General features: G+C 44.0%; 1 protein-coding gene across 9 annotated transcripts in view; it reads right to left on the reverse strand.

Moving 5' to 3' along the window:
* The window catches only part of VPS13D (vacuolar protein sorting 13 homolog D), a 256878-nt gene that overhangs the window by 89121 nt on the left and 145520 nt on the right, over positions 1 to 22237 (reverse strand). For all 9 annotated transcript variants that reach the window (XM_046008769.1, XM_046008742.1, XM_046008734.1 and 6 more), the window contains 3 exons: positions 9913 to 10062; positions 8925 to 9021; positions 6774 to 6922 (listed from right to left, as the gene is read on the reverse strand). In XM_046008769.1, coding sequence (XP_045864725.1) covers positions 6774 to 6922; positions 8925 to 9021; positions 9913 to 10062 — 396 coding nt within the window. The remainder of the gene's footprint in view (positions 1 to 6773; positions 6923 to 8924; positions 9022 to 9912; positions 10063 to 22237) is intronic.

The following is a 22237-nucleotide window of genomic DNA, read 5'->3' on the forward strand; positions in this document are numbered from 1 at the left end:
TCTATAATTGTTGCTGAAATGCAGAAATACAATTGATTTTTGTACACTGTGTCCAGTGACCTTTGTAAATTTATTTATTCATTCAGATAGTAACTTATCTGTACATTCTTTTAGATTTTCTAGGTACACATTCATGTTCTCTGCAAATAACAAAGTTTTCATTTTCCTATCCACTTCTTACACTTTTTCTTTATTTCTTCTGTAATCTTTCTAGCCTTATTGCTCTGGCTAGGATCTCCAGTATGACAGTGAACTGAAGTGGTGATAATGGGCTGGCTCCTTCCCACTGAGTATGTTTGCTGTAGCTTTTTTATAGGTACATTTTATCAGATTAAGGCAGTTCTCTTCTTTTTTCTTTCTTTCTTTCTTTTTTTTTTTTTTTTGTACCACTATTGAGATAATCATATTTTTTCTTTTCATGTTGTTGATGTGGTAAGTTATGTAATTTATCTGAAGATACTTACACCTACATTCCTGGAATAAGCCCAATTAAGTTATATTTTCCTTCTCATACACTGCTGTATTTGATTTGTCAATACGTTGTTCGGATTTCTTTCTTCTATGTTCATGAAACAATTCTGGTCTATAATTTTCTCTTATTTATTTTTAAGATATAGATTATAGTTTTCTGGTAAACTTCTTGAACACACTTACATTTACCCTTTAAAATTCTGTTTGATAATGCCAATATTTGTTTTATCTATGGGTCTGCTTCTATTGTCTGTTTTTATTCTTGGTCCCCTCTCTTGGTAAGTCCGGTAATTTGTGACTGAATCCAACATTTCCTATGAAAACTTTTACAGACTTCAGATGAGTCTTTAGTTTTTAGCAGGCAGTTAAAGGGGCTTCATATAATCAGGATTTGGGCTTTCTCAAGGCTGGATTTCAGTCTTTGTAACCCCTGGTCTATTTTACTCTTTATAAAGCCTGGTGTATTGTCAGCAACATCAACTGACAACCAATTCAGTTCCTCCACCTTTAATCTCCCTGGCACCAGTAAACTGCCAAAAGGTCTACTTTGTTTTCCTGCCTCTTGACCACCACTTTCTGCTTGGCCTCTCTCAGATGAAGTTACCTAGAAATTGGTATCTGCCTCAAGACATACAGTAGCTCAGACCACCAGCTCTCTTAGTACCTAACATTTGCTATGCCAACCCCAGGAGACTGCCAGAAGCCTTACTCAGACTCTCTGCCTTGACAGCTGCTTTCTGCTCACCTTCTCTGACTTTCTCCCCATATCATTTACAGATTAGGATTATCTCAAGAATAAAACCAGAGTAAATTTGGACTCAGTTTATTGAGTTTCCTTCCTCACATAAATCTTGGACCATCAGGTCCTAGATGTCCTGGTTGCTTTCCAATACCTTCAAACAGACTTGTAGGGTTTTTTCTACCAAGCTTTTCTTGCAACTCTCAGCTAGTCTGGCTCTACTATAAGCCAGTTAACGATTTCTGGATATGGTCTATTTTCCAATTATATTTTTATTTAACAAGATTGATATTTCAAGGATTTTGGATAGCATGCAAAATACTTCTTTGAATGTGAAAACAATTTTTCATGCAAATAATGTTAATAAATCTCTGATCTACACAGAATCTTTCCTTGTATAGAGTGTAAGTAATAAATCTAATTGTGTATTTTTCCAAATGGGTATCTAGTTGTTCTAACGGCACTTACTAAAACCTCTATATACCCCCCAGTGAATCGTAAATGCCTTTATAGTAAAATCTCATGTGCAATTTCATGCACTTTCTGTTTTCTCCCTTATTTTTCACCTTTTGGCGTGTATTTTCAGAGGCTGTCTTAAATTCTTTTGGGACAAGAGCATCTTTAACTGAAATGAAATTGTGTAATGGGAAGAAAATACAGATGGAATTTTTTAAAAACCAGAGAATGGGGAAAATTTTGGGGACTCAAATACAAACAGGCAAAAGACTGGTAATTTTGATGACATAAAAATAAAAAGCTTTCCTGTGATTAAAAAAAAAAAATACACACATCAAAAGTAAAAAAAGCCAATTGAAAAACCAAGGGAAAAAACCTTGCAACTCATTTCAAAGACCAAACTTATATAAAAAGCTTCTAAAATTACAGGTGATAAAAGACCATATATGATTTTGAATATATGATTTTGAAAATGGGCAAGTGATGCGACCAGACAGTTTGGTTCAGAGGTAAAAAGAGCCCGTAAATAGGTGGGTCAGGAAAAGCAGAGGAAAAGAAAACCGTGAAGAAGACAAAGAAACAGAGGAATAAGAGGAGAACCAGAAAGGGACGGGGAGGTCAGCAATGCTGACTACAGCGGAGGACCCGACAGAGATGAGGACAGACAAAAGGTCCCTATATCTGGGCCCTTGGGAAGTCACCAGTAACCTCCTACTAAACAATTTGAGAACAAAACATTTTAGAGCTTGAGAGCATTCTTAGGTTAATTCAGCCTAACACGCTGATTCAGCCGAACACTCTCATTTTTTTAAATAAATAAAACCAAAGAAATGTTAAGTGGATGACCTAAACTCATGCAGTTAGTTATTAGGAGATCTTAGACCCGAACGTGCTCATTTTCACGACAGTAACCACCCCTTAGGTGGAAAACATGCAGACCAGAATGGAGGATTCCATTGTTTCTCCTGAAAAGCTTTCTGTCGTTCATTCAAGCACGCTTCACGCATCCATGTGGCGCAGACTGGGAAACTGAGGCCCAGCCCGGCTTAACCGCTTTGCTTAGAGCCGCCCAGTAAATGCGCTGGGGGCGGTACTGACATCAGGTCAGCAGTCTGTTCCGCCAATACACCTCTGAGCATTACTGTCTTCTCAGAGAAGACGAAATGAGATCCAAACAAAGGCTTAAGGCAAAAGCTTTTTTGCTCCCCAACTTCCTCATTGCAACCAAATACTGAAGAAGAACCAAACATAGGAGCAGAGACTCTACAACCTTTACCAAGTTGTCCAGACCCTCAAGAGAGACTTCGACCCCTTTCTGAATGGCTTCTGTGCTTTGTCTGAACCCAGGAGATACCCTGGCCCTTCAGTAAAAATTATCTCCGCCTCGTCATTTATGGCTCTGGGGCCTCCCACGGTAGAAAGAGCCGAGATGCAGCCTTTGGTATGAATTAATCTGCCACCTTCAGGTTGTTCGTGTCAGTCAAAGGAAAACAGATGAGAGGGGAAAGAGCCAAACGGGGCTTTTTCCTGTAGTAACGAAATGACTAATCGAATACAGTAGTATACAAAATTGATGCTTATTTACTCAAGTAGCAGACAGTTTCCTGTTATAAAACGGATTCTGGAGAAAGCCATCTGGGCTCAGAAGTTCCTAATAAAACTAGCAAACTGTCTATTCCTACCTCCTCCAGACGCAAACCGCTGAAGTCTTCCAGAAACTTTATGGAGTTGAAAGAAGAGATACCTGTCCATATGCCATAAGGTCTCAGATCACAAGCCAGTCCCTGAGCCACGTCCTTTCCTTTCTGAGTTTATCCTGCACTAAACAAAACTGTCTGGAATTCATTCTTTAAAGGTTTATTTATGGTACATAGAGACTGTTTATGTGAAGCAGGGTATTTGCCCATTTCCCTCCTGGGACAGTGTTTAAAACTACAGGCATAGTTCCCTCTCTGGCACTTTCTGAAATACAATTAACAATACTGGATCTTTTTTCCTTTTAACAAATCTGGTTTTTATTTAGGGAGGGGAGGAAAAAAGTAAAGGGTCTGAAGTTTCCCAACAAATTATTTCAAGCCTTTGAGAAGACAGTTTTAGGCTTTTTAAATAGTGTCTTTGTTTGAAATTCCCCCTCACCCCACCCTCTTGCTCTCTGACCATTAAAATGTGGGTTTTCTTCCAAACTAGATTGCTCAATTAAAGCCCTTCTTTTGTAATACCCCAATGCTCTAAATGGGAAAAGGACTGCTGTAGGCCACCTCGTGAAACCTCTGAAAGGCTCCTGGCTTCTTTTGATCTTTAAAAAAAACAAAAAAAACCTAAGTACATACAAACTACCTGGTTTTTCGATCTTACCCTGCTACTCCCTAGTAGTGCAGGCTGGGGAGAATAATAGAGAGAAAGGGGGGAAGGGAGGGATGTGTCTGCATTTGTGAAATGGAGCTATTATCTCCCCCTTCTCCCATCACAGAGGAAGGAATCCAATCGAGATAGCAGATGGGAAAGTGCTCTCAGTCCTTCTGAACAGACACTGTATCTGGCAATAATGTGCCCTCCGTGTAAACGTGAAGAGACTTCCCTCTGAGATTTCGGACAGCCTCACTTCTGGCCTGGAGTCAAGAGAATCAAGATAATTATTCCTTCAATAACAAAGACACGGTTACCTTTTAGTCAGACTCTTGTGATTCCTGCTCTGGGACAGCCCTCCATTCCCTAAGCACATACTTTGAGCCATTACACAGTCATCTCAGAGAGCACACCGCTCTTTCTAAGAGCTGCTAATAAAGGGATATTACTCTGTTAGGAAACTCTTTGAATAAATGACATTATTTTATGAGTCCCAGACTCCAGGAGGAGAACTCGAGACACAGTGAAATGGTGACTTCCACAAGCTGAGAATTTAACTCTGAAGTCCCAATTCCCAGCACCCTGCCTGAAACAGTAACGTGCCCCATTCAGACTGCCCTCCCCACCCACCCAGCTCATGACACAGCTGCTCCACTGGATTTCTGAAACAATCATCTGAAAAGGCCTTCAAAATGTTCCTTCAGTACGGTGACAAATGGAACACTGGCCTAACGGATGGCCCGTGTACCGTTCACACGGCATCACGCACGCATTGGCACCCTGTCACCGGAGGTCTGGACCTGCTTCAGCTGTAGGAAATCCTATTGCATTTGTCAGGCTGGGGGAAAGTGTTTTGCTGGGAGCAATCTGAAGGGAACCGTTAGGTGTCTGTGTTTCTAAGTAAGATGATTTAAAAAACAAGAAGTCCTTAACTCTCAGGAAATGCTTAACATTGGTTTGTTGGGCGCGTGCCAAGTGTTCTGGGGGAATATATACTTTATCAAACAAACCCATTCCAAGGGGTCACAGAAGTCAAGTGGATACTTGTGGATATTAACAAGATAGTGGTTTTCCCATGGTTTTCCCCCCACTCCCAGGCTAATTATAAGTATCTTTAGTCTCCTGGGAAACATGAAATTAAAGCCAATCAAGCGGACAGGAGAGTCTGCCGGAAAGGGCACGCCATGCTGTTCTCAGGATGGTTGCAAAGCAACTCCTGCCCCTCTGGTCCCGACCAGCATCCCCAGCTCGCCGCGGAAATGAAGCGGCCACCCTTGCCCCGTCCTTATCCAAGTATGATCTGTTGATGACCAGACCACTGTCTCGTTACCTATAGGTCTGTTTCAGAAGTTGTGAATTGGCAAACCAGGCACCACATGAGGCCCACAACATGTGTTTCGTCAAACCCAAAAGGTTTTTAAAGAAAACAACTCAAACTGGTTGCCAACATTTCAAAACCAGGAGATTCCACACAAAAACCCAGATTTCCGGCTTCGCTTTAAAAATCTGGAGATCTGGCCACACTGGGTTCACAGTGCCCTGTGACAGCAACTGGCCGGAGCTGAGTCGAGGCGGCCCCTTCAGAGGAAGGGCACTCGCCCCACATGCCACGGTCCCCACCATGCCGCTTCACGCGGCGCACTGCTGGACAGTCCCGGTAGGCGGCTGAACCGAGGAGGCCAGGTGTATTATTTGTCTGTTCAGGTCTGTAGCCGTTCCTGCTCAGAAGAGAGGCCATCACGCAGCATCTGAAAGAAGGCCGCGTGGGGCAGTGGCCACGTCCTGGGCTGGTGGTTGCGGGTGGGGGTCGGGGGGGGGGGCAGGTGCCTTGACAACCGTCTTCAAGGGCAACAAAGGAAAAGAACCAGAAGCAATGGGTCCGAGCGGCAGTGAGGCAGATTTAGCCTCAGTCTAAGAAAAGACTTCCTAACAAGCACCTGGGGCCTCATCCTGCTCCCATCACGGCCGACCCACAAGACCTGAGTGAAAGAACTCTCTGAACTCCAACATCCTTGCTCACCAAGGACTCTCGCAGCTCTGAAGTGCTCTGATGCCTTTCGTTTGCGGACGGTACGCGGTACAGTGCAGCACCGTACAGGCTTCCGAGTCACGCGGGCTTGGATGTGAATCCCAGCCCCAGCCCTTCGTTAAAACGGATCTTCCTGCGGCAGACAAAGATGGAATCCAGGCTCTCTCTGTCAAGGGCAGATCAGGACGGTCTGTAGATGCGTCACATTCTGACGATGGTGGTGAGGGAGGCCACACCTTAGCGGTACGGGGCCGGGTGTGCTCCTTGATGGTGGTGGACATTTCCAGTGTCAGCTGTTCATGCAGTGGTGGAGAGAACCAGGAGGGCAGGCAAGTCTTGGGCACAAAAGGCAGGTACTGTCTTGGTTGTAACTTTTCTCCTGAATCTGCGAGAGGCCCTAGGAAAGCAGGCTCTGACCTCATTGAGACAAGCCAAGAGCTAAGAAGACGGGTTTTATGTAATTCTCTGTTTGCTCTCCTTACATCTCAATCTTTAGCAAAGTCTTACTTAAATATTTTTAAAAGTGCATATACGTCTACACATATGTCCGTATGTACACACATATATACACACATGTACGTACGTGTGTATATATTTCAAACCTTCTAAAAGGGAAACCTGTAAACATACCTGCTATCGAAGATGATCCTGGACAGAAAAAGCAAACAGGAAACATCCTCACTCTTTTTGCGGGAAAGTCATTGTTTAAATCTTACCCAGATATCCGCTCACCTTGAGATCCAGTGGTAGCTTGTTGGAGGTGAACACGCTCAGCTTGATCTGGGGAATGCTGATTTTGAGGTTTTCAAAGTAGTATCGAATTGGTGTTCCACCCTGCTCAGCCGTCTTTTCATGGAGGTTTTCATCGTACTTTTCCACCTCTGGTACAAGAGTAAAATAGTGAAATTTAAAAAGAAAAATAAAAAGAAAGAAAAAAGAATCTCCTGAAGTCTCACAAATCAAATGCTAATGTTGAAAAACAATCGTACAAAAATGTCAACATCTCTCTAAATTTCGTTTTTCGGGGTTTGGTGACATGTACAGTATCCCGATGCCACTTCTTTGTAAAAGCGGATGTGCTTCGTGCCGTTTACCAAAAAAGTACAATAGCCTAATCTTTTGTGACTCCATACCATCTGGCACACATCATCTTTGGAAAAAATCATGCAGGTGGGGAAGCCAGAGGCCACGGGTGTGTGCTGGCAATGAGTCTTCTAGAAACCGTGTTGTTCTTATTATGATTATCATAAATGACCCCGACTATCTGCATTTATTTCATGAGATGATATCCAAATATCATCCCTCGGAGTAGAGTTTAACTGAACTATACTGAACGACCTGACCCGTTGAATAAGGTACCTGAGTGCAAGAGAATGCCTTTAAAAAGAAACCGGCTACAGGCTATAACGAGCTGATGTCACGGCAGCAGGCACCCTCTCTCCCAAATGGCGGACGTTTGTGAAAGCAGCGGAGTCGAGGCAGATTCTTATTTTTACGTCTTGTATAGTGAGAAGGAGTGACGTGGGCTGGCACACGGCAATGTGCTCTCTGCCTTGCTCCTGTGCCCACAACCACGCGGTCAGCTTACTTTCACTTGGCTTCCTGGGCCTTAGAAATACAACCAAGGAGACTGTACAGATCTGCCTATCCAACAAATGTATGCTGTACGCGCTTACGGTTCTCTTTATAGAAAACAAGGGACGAGGTTTGAGAACATGACGCTGCAAGAGACCTGCCCATTTGTATTCAGGGAACCTAAACAGAAAGAGTGGAAGAGACGCTCCAATGCAACAAAGGCCAGGGTTTTATAAACGTCTACACAATGCTTGGTGAGAAATTTATTTAGAGCAACTTACAAGAAAAGCATGTCCAGTAAAATTGAAAGTAAAACTTCCCAGGAAGGTGCCAAAAGAGCCTGGCTACCTGCAGGCAGGGTCTCGAGTGGCTGTCTGAGTCCAAACACACACCCAGAGTGGAAAACACAGTTTTAAACAGACAGGATCTTGCTCCTGATCCCAAATACGCTTAAAGTTTGAATCGTAAGTCTGGGCTAAAGAGCAAAAATATTTTTCTTGTGTTGTGTCTAAGTCTGTACATATGCACACACATCCCCAGCGGTTTTTTTCTCTAGTCAACGTGGGCATATAAACATTCAAGTCTATCTTATCATTTCTCAGTTTCGATATTCGGTTTAGTCTTCAAAAGACTCAGCATTGCCAACTTCTTTCTAACTTTCTAACTCAATATTCAGTCTTACAAAGGCCATGAGGAGGAATCTAAAATAAAGAGACAAAAGCTACATGATTTCTCTAGTGACTGCTGGGACATGTAGGGTTTTCAACAGCTTCTCTCACTCCCGTCTCTAAAGAAGAGTCAAGTAGCTAGAAAACTTGGTAATGACATTAAGGCATAAGGGCATGGATGTAAAAAGTTAGGAAGTTAAGGCTAGTCAAATTTTTTTTTCCCTTAACTAAACCAAAGGAACTGCTGAAGGGATTTCTGATTCTTGGCCCCCAGTCTGTTTACTAAACAAAGGTTAGGAAACAAAGTGGTTTGCTAAATGACGAACATCATTTCTGTTATCCTCAAGCAGATGAGTCAACAGATGCACTACAAAGAGGAAAAGTGTGCAGCTTCCTGGGGACCCCAAGACACCTCTAAGAAGCTTCCTTCATGCCCCGCATCAGCCACCCTCCGCAGCCCCGTCAATAGGCCGTACTTGGAAAAAAGCTGCTGAGACACAAGCCTCAGCTTCTGGGCTCCGGCTGCGAGGTGGGAAGGGAGTTTGTCGGGTACTCAGAGGCCACGTATTTTCACAAGTGGACTAGAAAAGGCCATTCTTGGGTCACTTCCCAGACACAAATCTAGAATATTCAACAGTACCTGATTCCGCTTGATCATAGCCAAAAAAACTCAGCAGCTTGAGGAGCAGTTTCTCTTCAATTTGCACTGTGAATCTCTGAGCCGTGATCATCAGATGCTAGAGACGGAGAGATTCTGATTAATAGTGTAAACACCAGAAGGAACTTTCATCTGGGCCATGAAGAAGGCCCCCAAATGACGTGGCACAATGAGTTTCTTTACTCATGTGATTCTGTAACCACACTGCCAAATGATTTCTGGCTCATCTCTCTCTACGTTGCTACTATTACCCAAGAATTCCAGAAGAGGTTTAATATACAATTCACCGCCCTCTTGTTTGGTTTCCGGGGCATCTGTGTCCCCTTAGCCAGGATCCCACTTGCCGATGTGCTGCGGGGGACAGTGTTCTGGTGCTGAGCTCACGTGGACAGCAGCTAGTTGAAGGAGCGGCAGGATTGGAGGGCTGCACACAGGCCCACTGTAACGGTGACGAAGGGCAGAAATAGGGGAAGCAACCTCTTAGCTCCCACTTTTCCAGAGTTTGCTGCTGTATCAGCCCGCTTATACGTGGAAACTTCTCCAGGGAAGAAAGTTCATCACTTTTTGAATGATGTGCTTTTAGTAGTCAGTGTAAGTCAGCTTACACAGGAGGACGTCTGTCCCAAGGTCAGACCCCTTCTACCACTCTCTAATTATTCTAATAACACCTCTGGATCACACCTGGTCCTGATCAATCTGGAAGATACTATGCTTTCCCACAGAGACTTGACTCTGATGAAGACAGACTCTGGGCCCTGGGGATTCCGCGTTATCATGCGCAAAGCCACAGTCGAGAACTCCGGGTGCTACAAGGAGTTGCTGTGAGCCCCCTACCCCATGGAGGAAGTCAGACTGCCTTACTGTGCGGGGATGACTTCTGGCCACACCCCGCACTTGGAGACTCTGTTTGGAGAAAACAGATCAGCTCCTGCCACCGTGCCAAGCCCAGCAGCCTCCCCCAGTGGTCTACCTTGTAGATGTTGGTCAGCGCGCTCTTACTGGGGAACTTCACCGCGTTCACCTGCACGGCCGGGCCGGTCTCGATGACCTCATTCTCATTGCTCAGGGGAGTCACGTAGAGCATGAAGGGCTGAGTGGTACCAATGAGCTGATTGTCCACCTGGCCCAGGAAGAAGCGGCAAGACAAAACAAGAAGGGACAATGGCTCAGTTCTCAGCTCTCTGTTATCGTTGAGTGGGGTCCCCTCCTTGGTAGGACACTCGGAAAGGACTCCTGCCGTTTTCCTCTGTTTCCGCGGCAGCTGTAAAATTGCATCCTCACTGCAGACCAGCAACAACTGTAGTCGGAATGACAACAGAAGCTCTCTTGTGTGTGGTGAGTGCCATGTGCCAGGCACCAACAGAGGCACTCAAGTCCGGGCTCCGCTACAGTCCCTACTACAACCTCCTGAGGACTATCCCTGTCCTCATGGCACAGATGAAGAAGCTGAGGGGAGAGGCCCTTGCTTAAGGTTGCACAGCGGCTCTTCACAGAACTAGAACTTGACTCCACGTCTGTTTGACGTCAAGCCCAGAGCTACTAAAGGCTATCAGTGAAGTGGACAGACCCTAGAGCATGAAAACTAGGGAACTGGGGGCTCAGCTGCTACCAAATGGAAACAGTGGCCTTTACCAAAGTCAAGTCTGTGCTAGGAATGAAACGATGATGTCAGTGGCGTTAGGGACTGCTCTATTCATCCACGCCAATCAGCACCAGATTGGAGCACGCTGTCTACACCCCACGGTGTTTAGGGGTGTCAGAAGGCTCACTGCAGGAAGCGGGCACCTCCACTTTGTTTTCCAACAAAGCTCCATATCAGGACAAGGAAAGAGAACGTTCATGGGCTTTCTATACATCTAAGTATACTCCCTACACATCACCGAACATATCCCTTACTACAGCCCTAAAGGCTGAGTCTTCCTCCCCATTTTACAAAAGACTAAACAGAAGCTTAGAGAAGTTAGACCACTTGCCCACACTCACACAGCTAGTGAGGCGGAAGACTCGGGATTCAAATGCAGGCACTTCTCGCACCAAATCCTGTGACCCTTCCAGTGTATCACACGGACGGCCAACCTGCGGGCTCTCAAGTTGCAGAGACAAGGGCGAGAGACCGTGAGCACGAGCACGTTTTCCTACTTCCATCCTCGCCCCTACCGTGTACTCCCTGCACAGCAGCCGAAGTGAGCTCATGTCCCTCCTTCCTTTACGCCTGTCAGAGGCTTCCCTTTCTCTTGGGATGAAACCAAACTTCTCGCCACAGCCTCCATGATGTAGCCACTGCCCACAGCCCCGCCTTCAGCGCAGAGCAATCCCCTCCAGGTTTGCTCCAGCCTCCCTCTACCCAAGCCTGCGGGTTATGTCTCAAAAGGGGGCAGCTCTCCTCTCTCAGAGTCTCTGGATTCTGAGGGAATGCTGTTTTACCCCAGTAGCCTTCTCCAGGGCTCGCTCATTCCCCTCCTCCGAGGTTAGCTCTCACTGCCTTGGGAAGATCTTCCCAGGCCACTTAACCTCAAAAGCATTCCGCATTCTTTAGACCAGTTCCCACAGGTGCCTCGCTTGCTTGCTCCCCCTGTTGGCTGACCTCTTCCCTGGCCTGCTAGCCCAATGGGAGCAGAACTCATCTCCTGAATCATGGCTGTTCTCCCCAGAGCCTAGTGCCATGCCCGGCACACCGCTGATGCCCTAGGAATTTACAGAGTGAATGAATCACCCGTCACATCCAAGAGAGAAAACACCTTACTCTGACCTCTCTGTTATTCTTGATAACGGAGGCAAACACACTTGATACAAGATGTGGAAGAGGTACAAATTCTAGTGTTATTCTCCCAATTAGATTAGATCCTTTCTAAGGATGGGGACCATAGTTTCTATTTTTTTTTTAATAAAGAAGAGTTCATTTATTTATTTGACAGAGAGAGAGAGATCACAAGTAGGCAGAGAGGCAGGCAGAGAGGGAGGGGGAAGCAGGCTCCCTGCGGAGCAGAGAGCCAATGCAGGCTCGATCCCAGGACCCTGAGATCATGACCTGAGCCGAAGGCAGAGGCTTAACCCGCTGAGCCACCCAGGCGCCCCCATAGTTTCTATTTTTAAACATTCTTTCTCCAAGTGCTGTAATCACGGTCAACTCTCAAACCTGTTTATTTTCCACGATTTATGGCACACATTAAGTCAAGAGGTATTAATAGTACAAACATTCTTGACTAAATGGTTAATGAAATTCATGAAGCACAAATAGCTCCTTGGAGCTCTTCTGTAAGGTGAAGAAAAAAAAGACAAGAAATAGAAGGACAAAATAATAACTTCTTATCTGTCCTCAAACAAACGAGATGTGATTAGCCTTAACTGTTTTCTGTGATGTATGATAAAAACATTTTTCTGAAAGGGGCTTTCGGGTGGATGGAAGTGCATGGTGTGAGCGGGAGCAGACGCACACCCGGTCAGGGGCACGCAATGCACAGCCTCTGGAGGAATGCACGCTCCCCACCTGGGGAAAGAATCAAGGTCTAGATCTTTGGATTCTTCTGGAAATGTTTACCAGGAACTGGTTTCCTGGACACAGTAATCCTGGTGGAGGCTGGAGAGAAGGGCTGCACACACGAGGCTACAAAGACAAGAGCTGTCTTGATAGCAGGACCACAAAATTTGGGCAGAAACTGTCAAAGTCAACCTTTTCAGAGCTTCGACAATTAACCAAGGGCTTGCAGCAGTCCAGGGGTCACTTACCAGAGAAAGTTAGCTGAAACTCAGCAAGAACAGCCAGCTCTGTGGCTTTCCCACCCCACCTGCCCTCTCCAGGTTCATGGTAGCCTCAAACACCAACTGCCCCATCCCCAGGCAGCCAGTGGGGGGCTGGGATGAGCTTACAGCTCCCCTTAAAGCTCCATCCCCATAGAATTGTCAAGTTGCGGGCCTCTCTGGCACCTTTCCCTTTCTTGGCATCAGTAATTTGTGTCTTCTCTCTTTCCCCTCCTGCTCAAACTCATTAGAAGTTTGTTAGTTTTACTAATTTTCTCAAAGAAGCAGCTTTTGACTTCCTTCTTCCCTTCCTCCTCTCCTTCCTTTCACTGTGGTTGCTGGTTTCTACTACAGTGATTTCCACTGGGATTCTCATTTCCTTTCTTCTGCTGATTCTGGGCTTAATTTGTTGTTGTTGTTTAGTTTCTTAAGATGACACCTGAGTTCACAGTTTCCAGACCTTTATCCTCCTCTAATAGTGCTAGAAATCTCCCTTCAGTAGAGCTGCAGTGGCGTTCCACCAACTTTGACATGCTGTGTTTTCATCTTCATTTAGTTCAAAATATTTTCTGATTTCTATTTTGATTTCTCCTCTGTCTCTGGGCTATTCAGAAATATGCTTTTTAGTTTCCAATCATTTGGGGGATTTTCCCAACTATCTTTCCGTTATTTCCACTTCAATTCCATTGTGATGAGAGAACAGACTGTGTGACTTGAATCCTTTTGCACCTGGGAAGTGTTTTATGGTCCAGAATGTGGTCTCTCTTGGAAATGTTTCCTGTGCACGTGAGAAGAACGTGTTTTCTGCTGTTGCTAGGTGGGCTGCTGGATAAATGTCAATTAGGCTACTTGGTCGTACTATTCAAGTCTAGTATGCCTTTGATGAACTGCTGCTTATTTGATAATTCTAACAATTATTCAGAGAGGGTAATGAAATTTTTTTTTTATTATGTTATGTTAGTCACCATACGGTACGTCATTTGTTTTTGATGTAGTGTTCCAAGATTCACTGTTTACGGATAACACCCAGTGCTCCATGTAGTACGTGCCCTCCTTAATACCCACCACTGGGCTCACCCATCCTCCACACTCCTCCCCTCTAAAACCCTCAATTTGTTCCTCAGAGTCCACAGTCTCTCACGGTTCATCTTCCCCTCCAATATCCCCCATCTTCATTTTTCCCTTCCTTCTCCTAATGTCCTCCATGCTACTCCTTATGTTCCACAAGTAAGTGAAACTACATAATTGACTTTCTCTGCCTCAGCATAATCTCCTCCGGTCCCACCCATGTTGATGCAAAAGTTGAGTAAAAGCCATCCTTTCTGATGGCTGAGTAATATTCCATTGTATATATGGACCACATCTTTATCCATTTGTCTGTTGAAGAGCATCTCTGCTCTTTCCACAGTTTGGCTATCGTGGCCATTGCTGCTATGAACATTGGGGTGCATATGGCCCTTCTTTTCACTACATCTGTATCTTTGGGGTAAACACCCAGTAGTGCAATTGCCAGGTCACAGGGTAGATTTTTAATTTTTTGAGGAACTCCACGTTTTCCAAAGTAGCTGCATTCCCACCAACAGTGTAAGAGGGTTCCCCTCTCTCCACATCCTCTCCAATATTTGTTTCTTGCCTTGTTAATTTTTGTCATTCTAACTGGTGTAGGTGGTATCTCAGTGTGGTTGATTTGAATTTCCCTGATGCCTAATGATGATGAATATTTTTTCATGTGTCTGTTAGCCATTTGTATGTCTTCATTGGAGAAGTGTCTGTTCATGTCTTCTGCCCATTTTGACTTGATTATTTGTTTTTTGAGTGCTGAGTTTGAGAACTTTACAGATCTTGGATATCAGCCCTTTGTCTGTAGTGTCATTGCAAATATCTTCTTCCATTCTGTGGGTTGCCTCTTTGGAGGCAAGAAACAGTCTTTGACTGTTTCCTTTGCTGTGCAGAAGATTTTTATTTTGATGAAGTCCCAAAAGTTCATTTTCACTTTTGTTTCCTTTGCCTTTGGAGACCTGTCTTGAAAGAAGTTGCTGTGGCTGATGTCGAAGATGTTACTGCCTATGTTCTCCTCTAGGTTTTTGATGGATTCCTGTCTCACATTGCGGTCTTTCACCCATTTTGAGTTTATCTTTGTGTATGGTGTAAGAGAATGGTCGAGTTTCATTCTTCTGTATACTTTCCAATTTTCCCAGCACCATTTATTGAAGAGAGTGTCTTTTTTCCACTGGATATTTTTTTCAGCTTTGTTGAAGATTATTTGACCATAGAATTGAGGGTCCATATTCAGGCTCTCTACTCTGTTCCACTGGTCTATGTGTCTGTTTTTGTGTTGTTGTTTGTTTGTTTTAGATTTTATTTATTAATTTGACAGACAGAGATCACAAGTAGGCAGAGAAGCAGGCAGAGAGAGAGGAAGGGAAGCAGGCTCCCCGCTGAGCAGAGAGCCCGATGTGGGGCTCGATCGCAGGACCCTGGGACCATGACCTGAGCTGAAGGCAGAGGCTTTAACCCACTGAGCCACCCAGGCACCCCTATGTGTCTGTTTTTGTGCCAGTACCATGCTGTCTTGGTGACCACAGCTTTGTAGTAAAGCTTGAAATCAGGCAACGTGATGCCCCCACTTTGTTTTTCCTTTTCAACATTTCCTTGGCGATTTAGGGTCTTTTCCGGTTCCATATAGATTTTAGGATTGTTCATTCCAGCACTTTGAAAAATGCTGATGGTATTTTGATCGGGATGGCGTTGAAAGTATAGCAATCTGTACTATGCTCTGGGCAGCACAGACATTTTAACCATGTTTGTTCTTCTGATCCCTGAGCATGGGATATCTTTCCATCTTTTTGTGTCTTCGATTTCTTTCATGAGTGTCCTGTAGTTCCCTGAGTATAGATCCTTTACCTCTTTGGTTAGGTTCCAAGGTATCTTCTGGTTTTTGGTGCTATTGTAAGTAGAATCAATTCTCTAATTTCTCTTTCCATAGTTTCATTGTTAGTGTAAAAGAAAGTAACTGATTTCTGTGCATTGATTTTGTATCCTGCCACATTACTGAATTGCTGTATGAATTCTAGTAGTTTGGGAGTGGGGTCTTCAGGGTTTTCCACATAAAGTATCATGTCATCTGCGAAGAGAGTTTGACTTCTTCTCTGCCAATTTGAATACTTTCCATTTCTTTCTGTTGCCTGATTGCTGTTGCTGGGACTTCTAGTACTATGTTGGACAATAGTGGCAAGAGTGGGCATCCTTGTCATGCTCCTGATTTTAAGGGAAAGGCTCTCAGCTTCTCCCCATTGAGAATATTTGCTCTGGGCTTTTCATAGATGGATTTTATGAAATTGAGGAATGTTCTCTCCATCCCTATACTCTGAAGAGTTTTAATCAGGAAAGGATGCTGTATTTTGTCAAATGCTTTTTTGGCATCAATTGAGAGGACCATGTGGTTCTTCTCTCTTCTCTTAGAAATTTGTTCTCTATCACTGATTTGCGAATGTTGGACCACCCTTGCATCCTAGGGATAAATCCCACCTGGTCGTGGAGGATAATCTTTTTAATGTGCTGTTGGGTCCTATTAGCTAGGATCTTGTTGAGAATCTGGGCATCCATATTCATCAGGGACACTGGTCTGAAATTCTCCTTTTTGATGGGGTCTTTACTTAGTAAAGTGTGGGGATCAAGGTAATGCTGGCTTCATAGACAGTCTGGAAGTTTTCCTTCTGTTTCTATTCTTTTAAACTGCTTTAGTCTCCCATTATTTCTTCTTTGAATGTTTGGTAGAATTCCCCAGAGAATCCATGAGGTCCTTGACTCTTGTTTTTGGATCATTGCTTCAATCTTGTCACTAGTTATTGGTCTATTCAGGTCGTCAATTTCTTCCTGTTTCGGTCTTTGAAGTTTATAGGTTTCCAGGAATGCATCCATTTCTTCTAGGTTGCTTAGTTATTGGCATATAGCTGTTGATAATAATTTCTGATGACTGTTTCTATTTCCTTGGTGTTAGTCATGATCTTCCCCCTTTCATTCATAATTTTATTAATTTGGGTCCTTTCTCTTTTCTTTTGGATTAGTCTGGCCAGTGGTTTATTGATCTTATTAACTCTTTCAAAGAAGAAGCTTATAGTTTTATGGATGTGTTCTACCATATCTCTGGTTTCTAATTCGTTGGTCTCTGCTCTAATCTTAATTGCTTCCCTTCTCGTGCATGGGATAGGCTTAATTTGTTGTTGATTCTCCAGGTCTTTAAGGTGTAGAGATAGTTTGCATATTCGGGATTTTTCTGTTTTTTTGAGTGAGGCTTTGCTTGGCTATGTATTTCCCCCTTAGGGCCGCCTTTGTCATATCCGATATGTTTTAGACTGATGTGTTTTCATTTTCATTGGTTTCCATGAGTTGTTTAAGTTAAGTACCTGTTTGATTTCCTGGTTGACCCATTCTTGAGCAGGATGGTCTTTAGATTCTAAGTGTTTGAATTTCTTCCAAACTTTTTCTTGTGATTGAGTTCCAGTTTCAAAGCATTATGGTCTGAGACTATGCAAGGAATAATCTCAATCTTTTGGTATCAGCTGAGATCTGATTCATGACCCATATGTGGTCTATTCTGGAAAAAGTTCCACGTGTGCTCAAGAAGAATGAATATTCTGTTGGTTTAGGGTGGAATGTTCTGTATATATCTATGAGGTCCATCTGGTCCAATGTGTCATTCAAAGTTCTTATTTCTTTGTTCATTTTCTGCTTAGATGATCTAGATGTCTATTGCTGAGAGTGGAGTGCTAAGATCCCCCACAATTAATGTATTATTATCAATAGTTTCTTTATTTTGATTAACAGTTGTCTTATGTAGTTGGCTGTTTCCATGTTGGGAGCATAGATACTTACAATTATTAGATTTTCTTGTTGGATAGACCCTTTAAGAATGATACAGTGTCCTTATGTATCTCTTACTACAGTCTTTAGCTTAAAATCTTATTTGTCGGATATGAGGATTGCCATCCTACCTTTCTTTTGCAGTCTGTTGGCATGAAAGATGAGTCTCCATCTCTTTACTTTCAGTCTAGATGTATCTTTAGGTTCAAAATGAGTCTTTTGTAGACAGCATATGGATGGGTCCATATGTCTTTTTATCCAATCTGCAACCCTATGCTGTTTCATGGGAGCATTTAGGCTGTTCCTGTTGGCAGTGATTATTGAAAGGTGTGTTTTTATTGTCATCATGTTGCCTGTGAAGTCCTTCTTTCTATAGATTGTCTCTGTAAATTTCTGTTCTATATCACTCTTGGGGTCTTTCTTCTTTTATAGAACCCCCGTTCGTACTTCTTGCAGGGCCGGCTTAGTGGTCATATACTCTTTCAGTTTTTGCCAGTCTTGGGAGCTCTTTATCTCTCCATCCATTCTAAATAACAGCCTTGCCAGATAAAGTATTCTTGGCTGCATGTTCTTCTCATTTAGTACCCTGAATATATCTTGCCAGACCTTTTTGGCTTATCAGGTTTCCGTGGACAGATCTGACGTTATTCTGATGTTCCTCCCTTTGTACGAAGGAATCTCTTCCCCCTAGCAGCCTGTAAGATGTCTTCCCTGGTTTTGAGATTCACAAGTTTCACTATCACATGCCTGGGGGTCGGTCTGCCCTCTTTAATCTTGGAGGGGGGAGGTTCTATTTCTAGTACACGAGGCTTATTTCATTCCCCAGATTAGGGAAAATCTCAGCTAGGATTTGCTCAACTATATCTTCTAGTCCTCTCTCTCTCTCCATCCCCTTAGGGACCCCAATAACTCTGACATTGGATTGTTTCATGGCATCATTTATTTCTCTAATTCCGTTTTCAAGGATTCTAAGCGGTTTGCTCCAGGCCTCCTCCTGCTCCTTCTTTTCTATCAGTTTGTCTTCTAGATCACTACTTCATTCTTCTGCCTCATTTACCCTAGCTGTTAAGAGAATCTGGATTAGATTGGATCTCATTGATAGCACTTTTAAGTTCTGCCAGATCAGCTCTCACTTCTGCCCTTAGAGAATCTACGTTGCCATTAATGTTCTTCTCCAACCTAGCTATTATCTGCATAACTGTTACCCTGAAGTCTAATTCCAGCATTTTGCTTATAACCATATCCATTAGTTCAGTGGCAAAGGTCACAATCTCTGAATCTTTCCTATGTTGCGGGTTCCTCCTCCTAGTCATTCTGGTGAGAGGTGGTTGAGGGAATGTACAGAGTCCAAACTCTGCTGAACACAACCCAAGCAAGCTGCACCTGTTTTATAGGGTCCTTAGGGTTGTCGGCCTCTTGTTCTTCCAGCCTGTCTTCTGGGGGAGGGGCCTGCCGTGCTGTTACTCAGGCAACCCTGTTTGGGTAGAATTGCCCTGCCCCCTGTTGGGGGGACAGGCTCAGTGAAAACTGGTTTTGGGGGCTTTTGTTCTCTGGCAGCTTTCCCTGGCAGCTTTTGGTGTCTCTTCTGAGAGTCAGAGCAGAAGTGACTGTGCCCAATCCTCTGTCTCAGCACAGAGCGAGTACAATCTGTTCTCCAGAAAGCCCTCCAGGCCACACTGACTCCGTTTTTGTCTGTGCTGCTAAACACCCCAGCGTCCTGGGTTGTGTGCCCCACAGCAGCACTCCCAGCCCTTGCCCTTGCCCTTTGTGCTTCTAAAACCGCCAGCCGCCCCCAGTTCACATGTGCACCCCCGCAGCTCCAGGTTTCAGTCCAATGGGCTACCCTAAAGTCCTTTCCCTGCGGCTACCGGCCTGGTCTGCAAGTCTGTGCCCAGGCCCCAGTTGCGAGAGGCTTGTGCGCTCCTGTGTTATTTCACCTTCCTGGTGCCAGCGCTTATGGCGGCTCTCTCCCCCTTCCGTTTATCTTCTGGTATCTGTCAGCAGAATCGTAGCTCCCTGCTTCATACCTCACATCTAGCCACGGGAGATATTCTGTTGGTATAGACCCTGAGATATCTTCTTACATCTCAGGCTGATTTCCTGGGTGGCCAGAGTGGTCTGGTAGATATCCAGCTCAATTCAGCAGACCGGCGGAAATAGGGTCCCTACTCCTCTGCCATCTTGGCTCCTCCTTGAAATTTTCTTTTTTTTAAAATATTTTATTTATTTGACAGAGAGAGATCACAAGTAGGCAGAGAGGCAGGCAGAGAGAGGGGGGAAGCAGGCTCCCTGCGGAGCAGAGAGCCCGATGCGGGGCTCGATCCCAGGACCCTGGGATCATGAACTGAGCCGAAGGCAGAGGCCTTAACCCACTGAGCCACCCAGGCGCCCCTCCTTGAAATTTTCTACTATAATTGTGTACTTCGATTTCTTCTTTCAGTGCTATCAGTTTTTGCTTCTTAGACTTCAAAGCTCTGAGATCAGGTACATAAAGAGCTGCGATCATTATGTGGTCCTCGTACACTGTCTCTCTTAGCATTAGGACATTACCTTCCTTATTCCCGGTAATATGCTTTGCTCTGTAATCAATTCTGACAGGAATCAAGCCATTTCCACTTTCTTATGACTAGTTCTAGCTCGGTATGTCTTTTTCCATTCTTCTCTTTTAACTATTGTGTCTTTATATTCAATGTGTTCCTCGGAGGAGGCATCTAATTGGATCTCGCTTTATACTCCAGTCTGATCACCTGTGACTTTCCACTGGAGGTCCTTATAGCATTCACATTTATTTAACTGATACAGTTCGGTTTGAAGGAGTCTACCATCTTGCTATTTGTTTTCGATCTGTCTCATCTGTTCTTTCCCACGTTTTCCCACTTTTCCGGCCTTCTCTTGGGTTATCCATCTTCTCCTTCTGTTGGACTATTGGTTGTAGCTCCTTGTTGCTTTAGGGTTTATAGTGTTCATCTTTAACTTACCAGTTTCTGCTCAAATGACAGCGTACTACCGTGCACGTAAGAACATTATGGTTAATGTACTTCTATTTCTTTTCTCCAAACTTGATGCTATCGTTGTCATTCATTTTACTCTAACATCTTATAGGCCCTAAAATACAGTGCTATTAGTTTTGTCTAAGCGGTTGATTCTCTCTTAAAGAAATCTAAATAATTAGAAAATAATCTCATTTACCTGTGTATTTATCATTTCAGGTGCTCCTCATTCCTTTGTGGAGAGCCAGATTTCCACCTGCAACCATTTCCTTCTGCCTGAATGATGTTACTTAACATTTTTTTTTTTAGCATGAATCTGCTGGAAAGGAGTTCTTTTAGCTTTTGTATGTCTAAAAACATTTTTATTTCATTTTTTATTAGCTTTTGAAGCTTTAATGTAGAGACGATTTCTGAAAAGGCTTTTACGCATACTGAAAGTAGCATCCAGGCCCTCTTCCTTTAAAGATCTTCAGAGACTCACAAGAACTACAGATTTGAGGTTTGCAGTTACCATCCAATGAGGATGAAAATTCAGTGACTTCCCCAAAATAATTAACATGAAACTACAAGTCCTGATTATTCTTATTTTCTTTTTCACAAAACACCCCATCGAGTTTTAAAAAGACATAAAAAAGCACTTTTAAAAAATTTAAGATGAACCTCTTAAAATATAAAGACCACAAAGCAGTGTGACAGGTTTTCTTCTGTCACTTGTAAACTCTAGAGAAGACAGTCCTCAGAACCCTAGAAGTCTGTGGAAATGTCTTCATTTACAAAATCAGGGCAAGCGGCATCCAGCCAGGAGTCAAGGGATCTGGGTTTCGGCTGTCATCCCGCACAAAGGGAGTGATCCTGAACAAGCCTCTCAACTTCTGGAGAGCGGAAGCCTCGTCACAGGATGAAAGGCTGACTGAGGTCATCCCGAAGAACTCTTCCAGCTCTGCTATTTTGTAATGCGAGCACGTTCCAAGCTACCTGGGGTCAGTATTGAACATACAGTACTTTTAAAATTCCTATTTCTTTTTTGAGTCCTGTTCTTAAATTTATTTTTTTTTAAGTTCTTCCATACACGGATATATATTTTCCTATTTAACAGCCTCTTCATTAATAGCAGTTAAAAGTCTTCTCAGGGTGCCTGGGTGGCTCAGTTGTTAAGCATCTGCCTTTGGCTCGGGTCACGATCCTGGAGTTCTGGGATCGAGCCCCGCATTGGGCTCCCTGCTCAGTGGGAAGCCTGCTTCTCTCTCTCCCACCCTCCCTGCTTGTGTTCCCTCTCTCGCTATGTCTCTGTCAATTAAATAAATAAAATCTTTAAAAACAAATAGAAATAAAAGGCTTCTCAAGGATGTATTTCTCATAACTTGCTTCTATTTATTTATTGGGGGGGGGGGGTGCTGCTTTAATTTCTCCAAGATCCCTTCTGCAAGTGTGGAGGCCACCACTTTTCCATGAGACTGACCACCCTTATCTAAAACCACATCACTCTCCCTGAGCTCCAGGACGTTCAAAGGTACCAACAGAGCTGGGCATTAGCCTCTCCTTCTGACAGGGCTGGGGGGAGGGGGCTGCGATGGCCACACTCACAGCTTCCGCCATCACATCTGTTAGAGCATTTTCTTTGGACCCAGGTTTGGCATGGATGGCTACAGTGACACAACATGTAGGATCAACCACCACAGGACCTAAGGGAGGAAGTGGTCTCCC

The sequence above is a fragment of the Meles meles genome, chromosome 1, assembly GCF_922984935.1.
Source record: "Meles meles chromosome 1, mMelMel3.1 paternal haplotype, whole genome shotgun sequence".
Classification (NCBI taxonomy): domain Eukaryota; kingdom Metazoa; phylum Chordata; class Mammalia; order Carnivora; family Mustelidae; genus Meles; species Meles meles.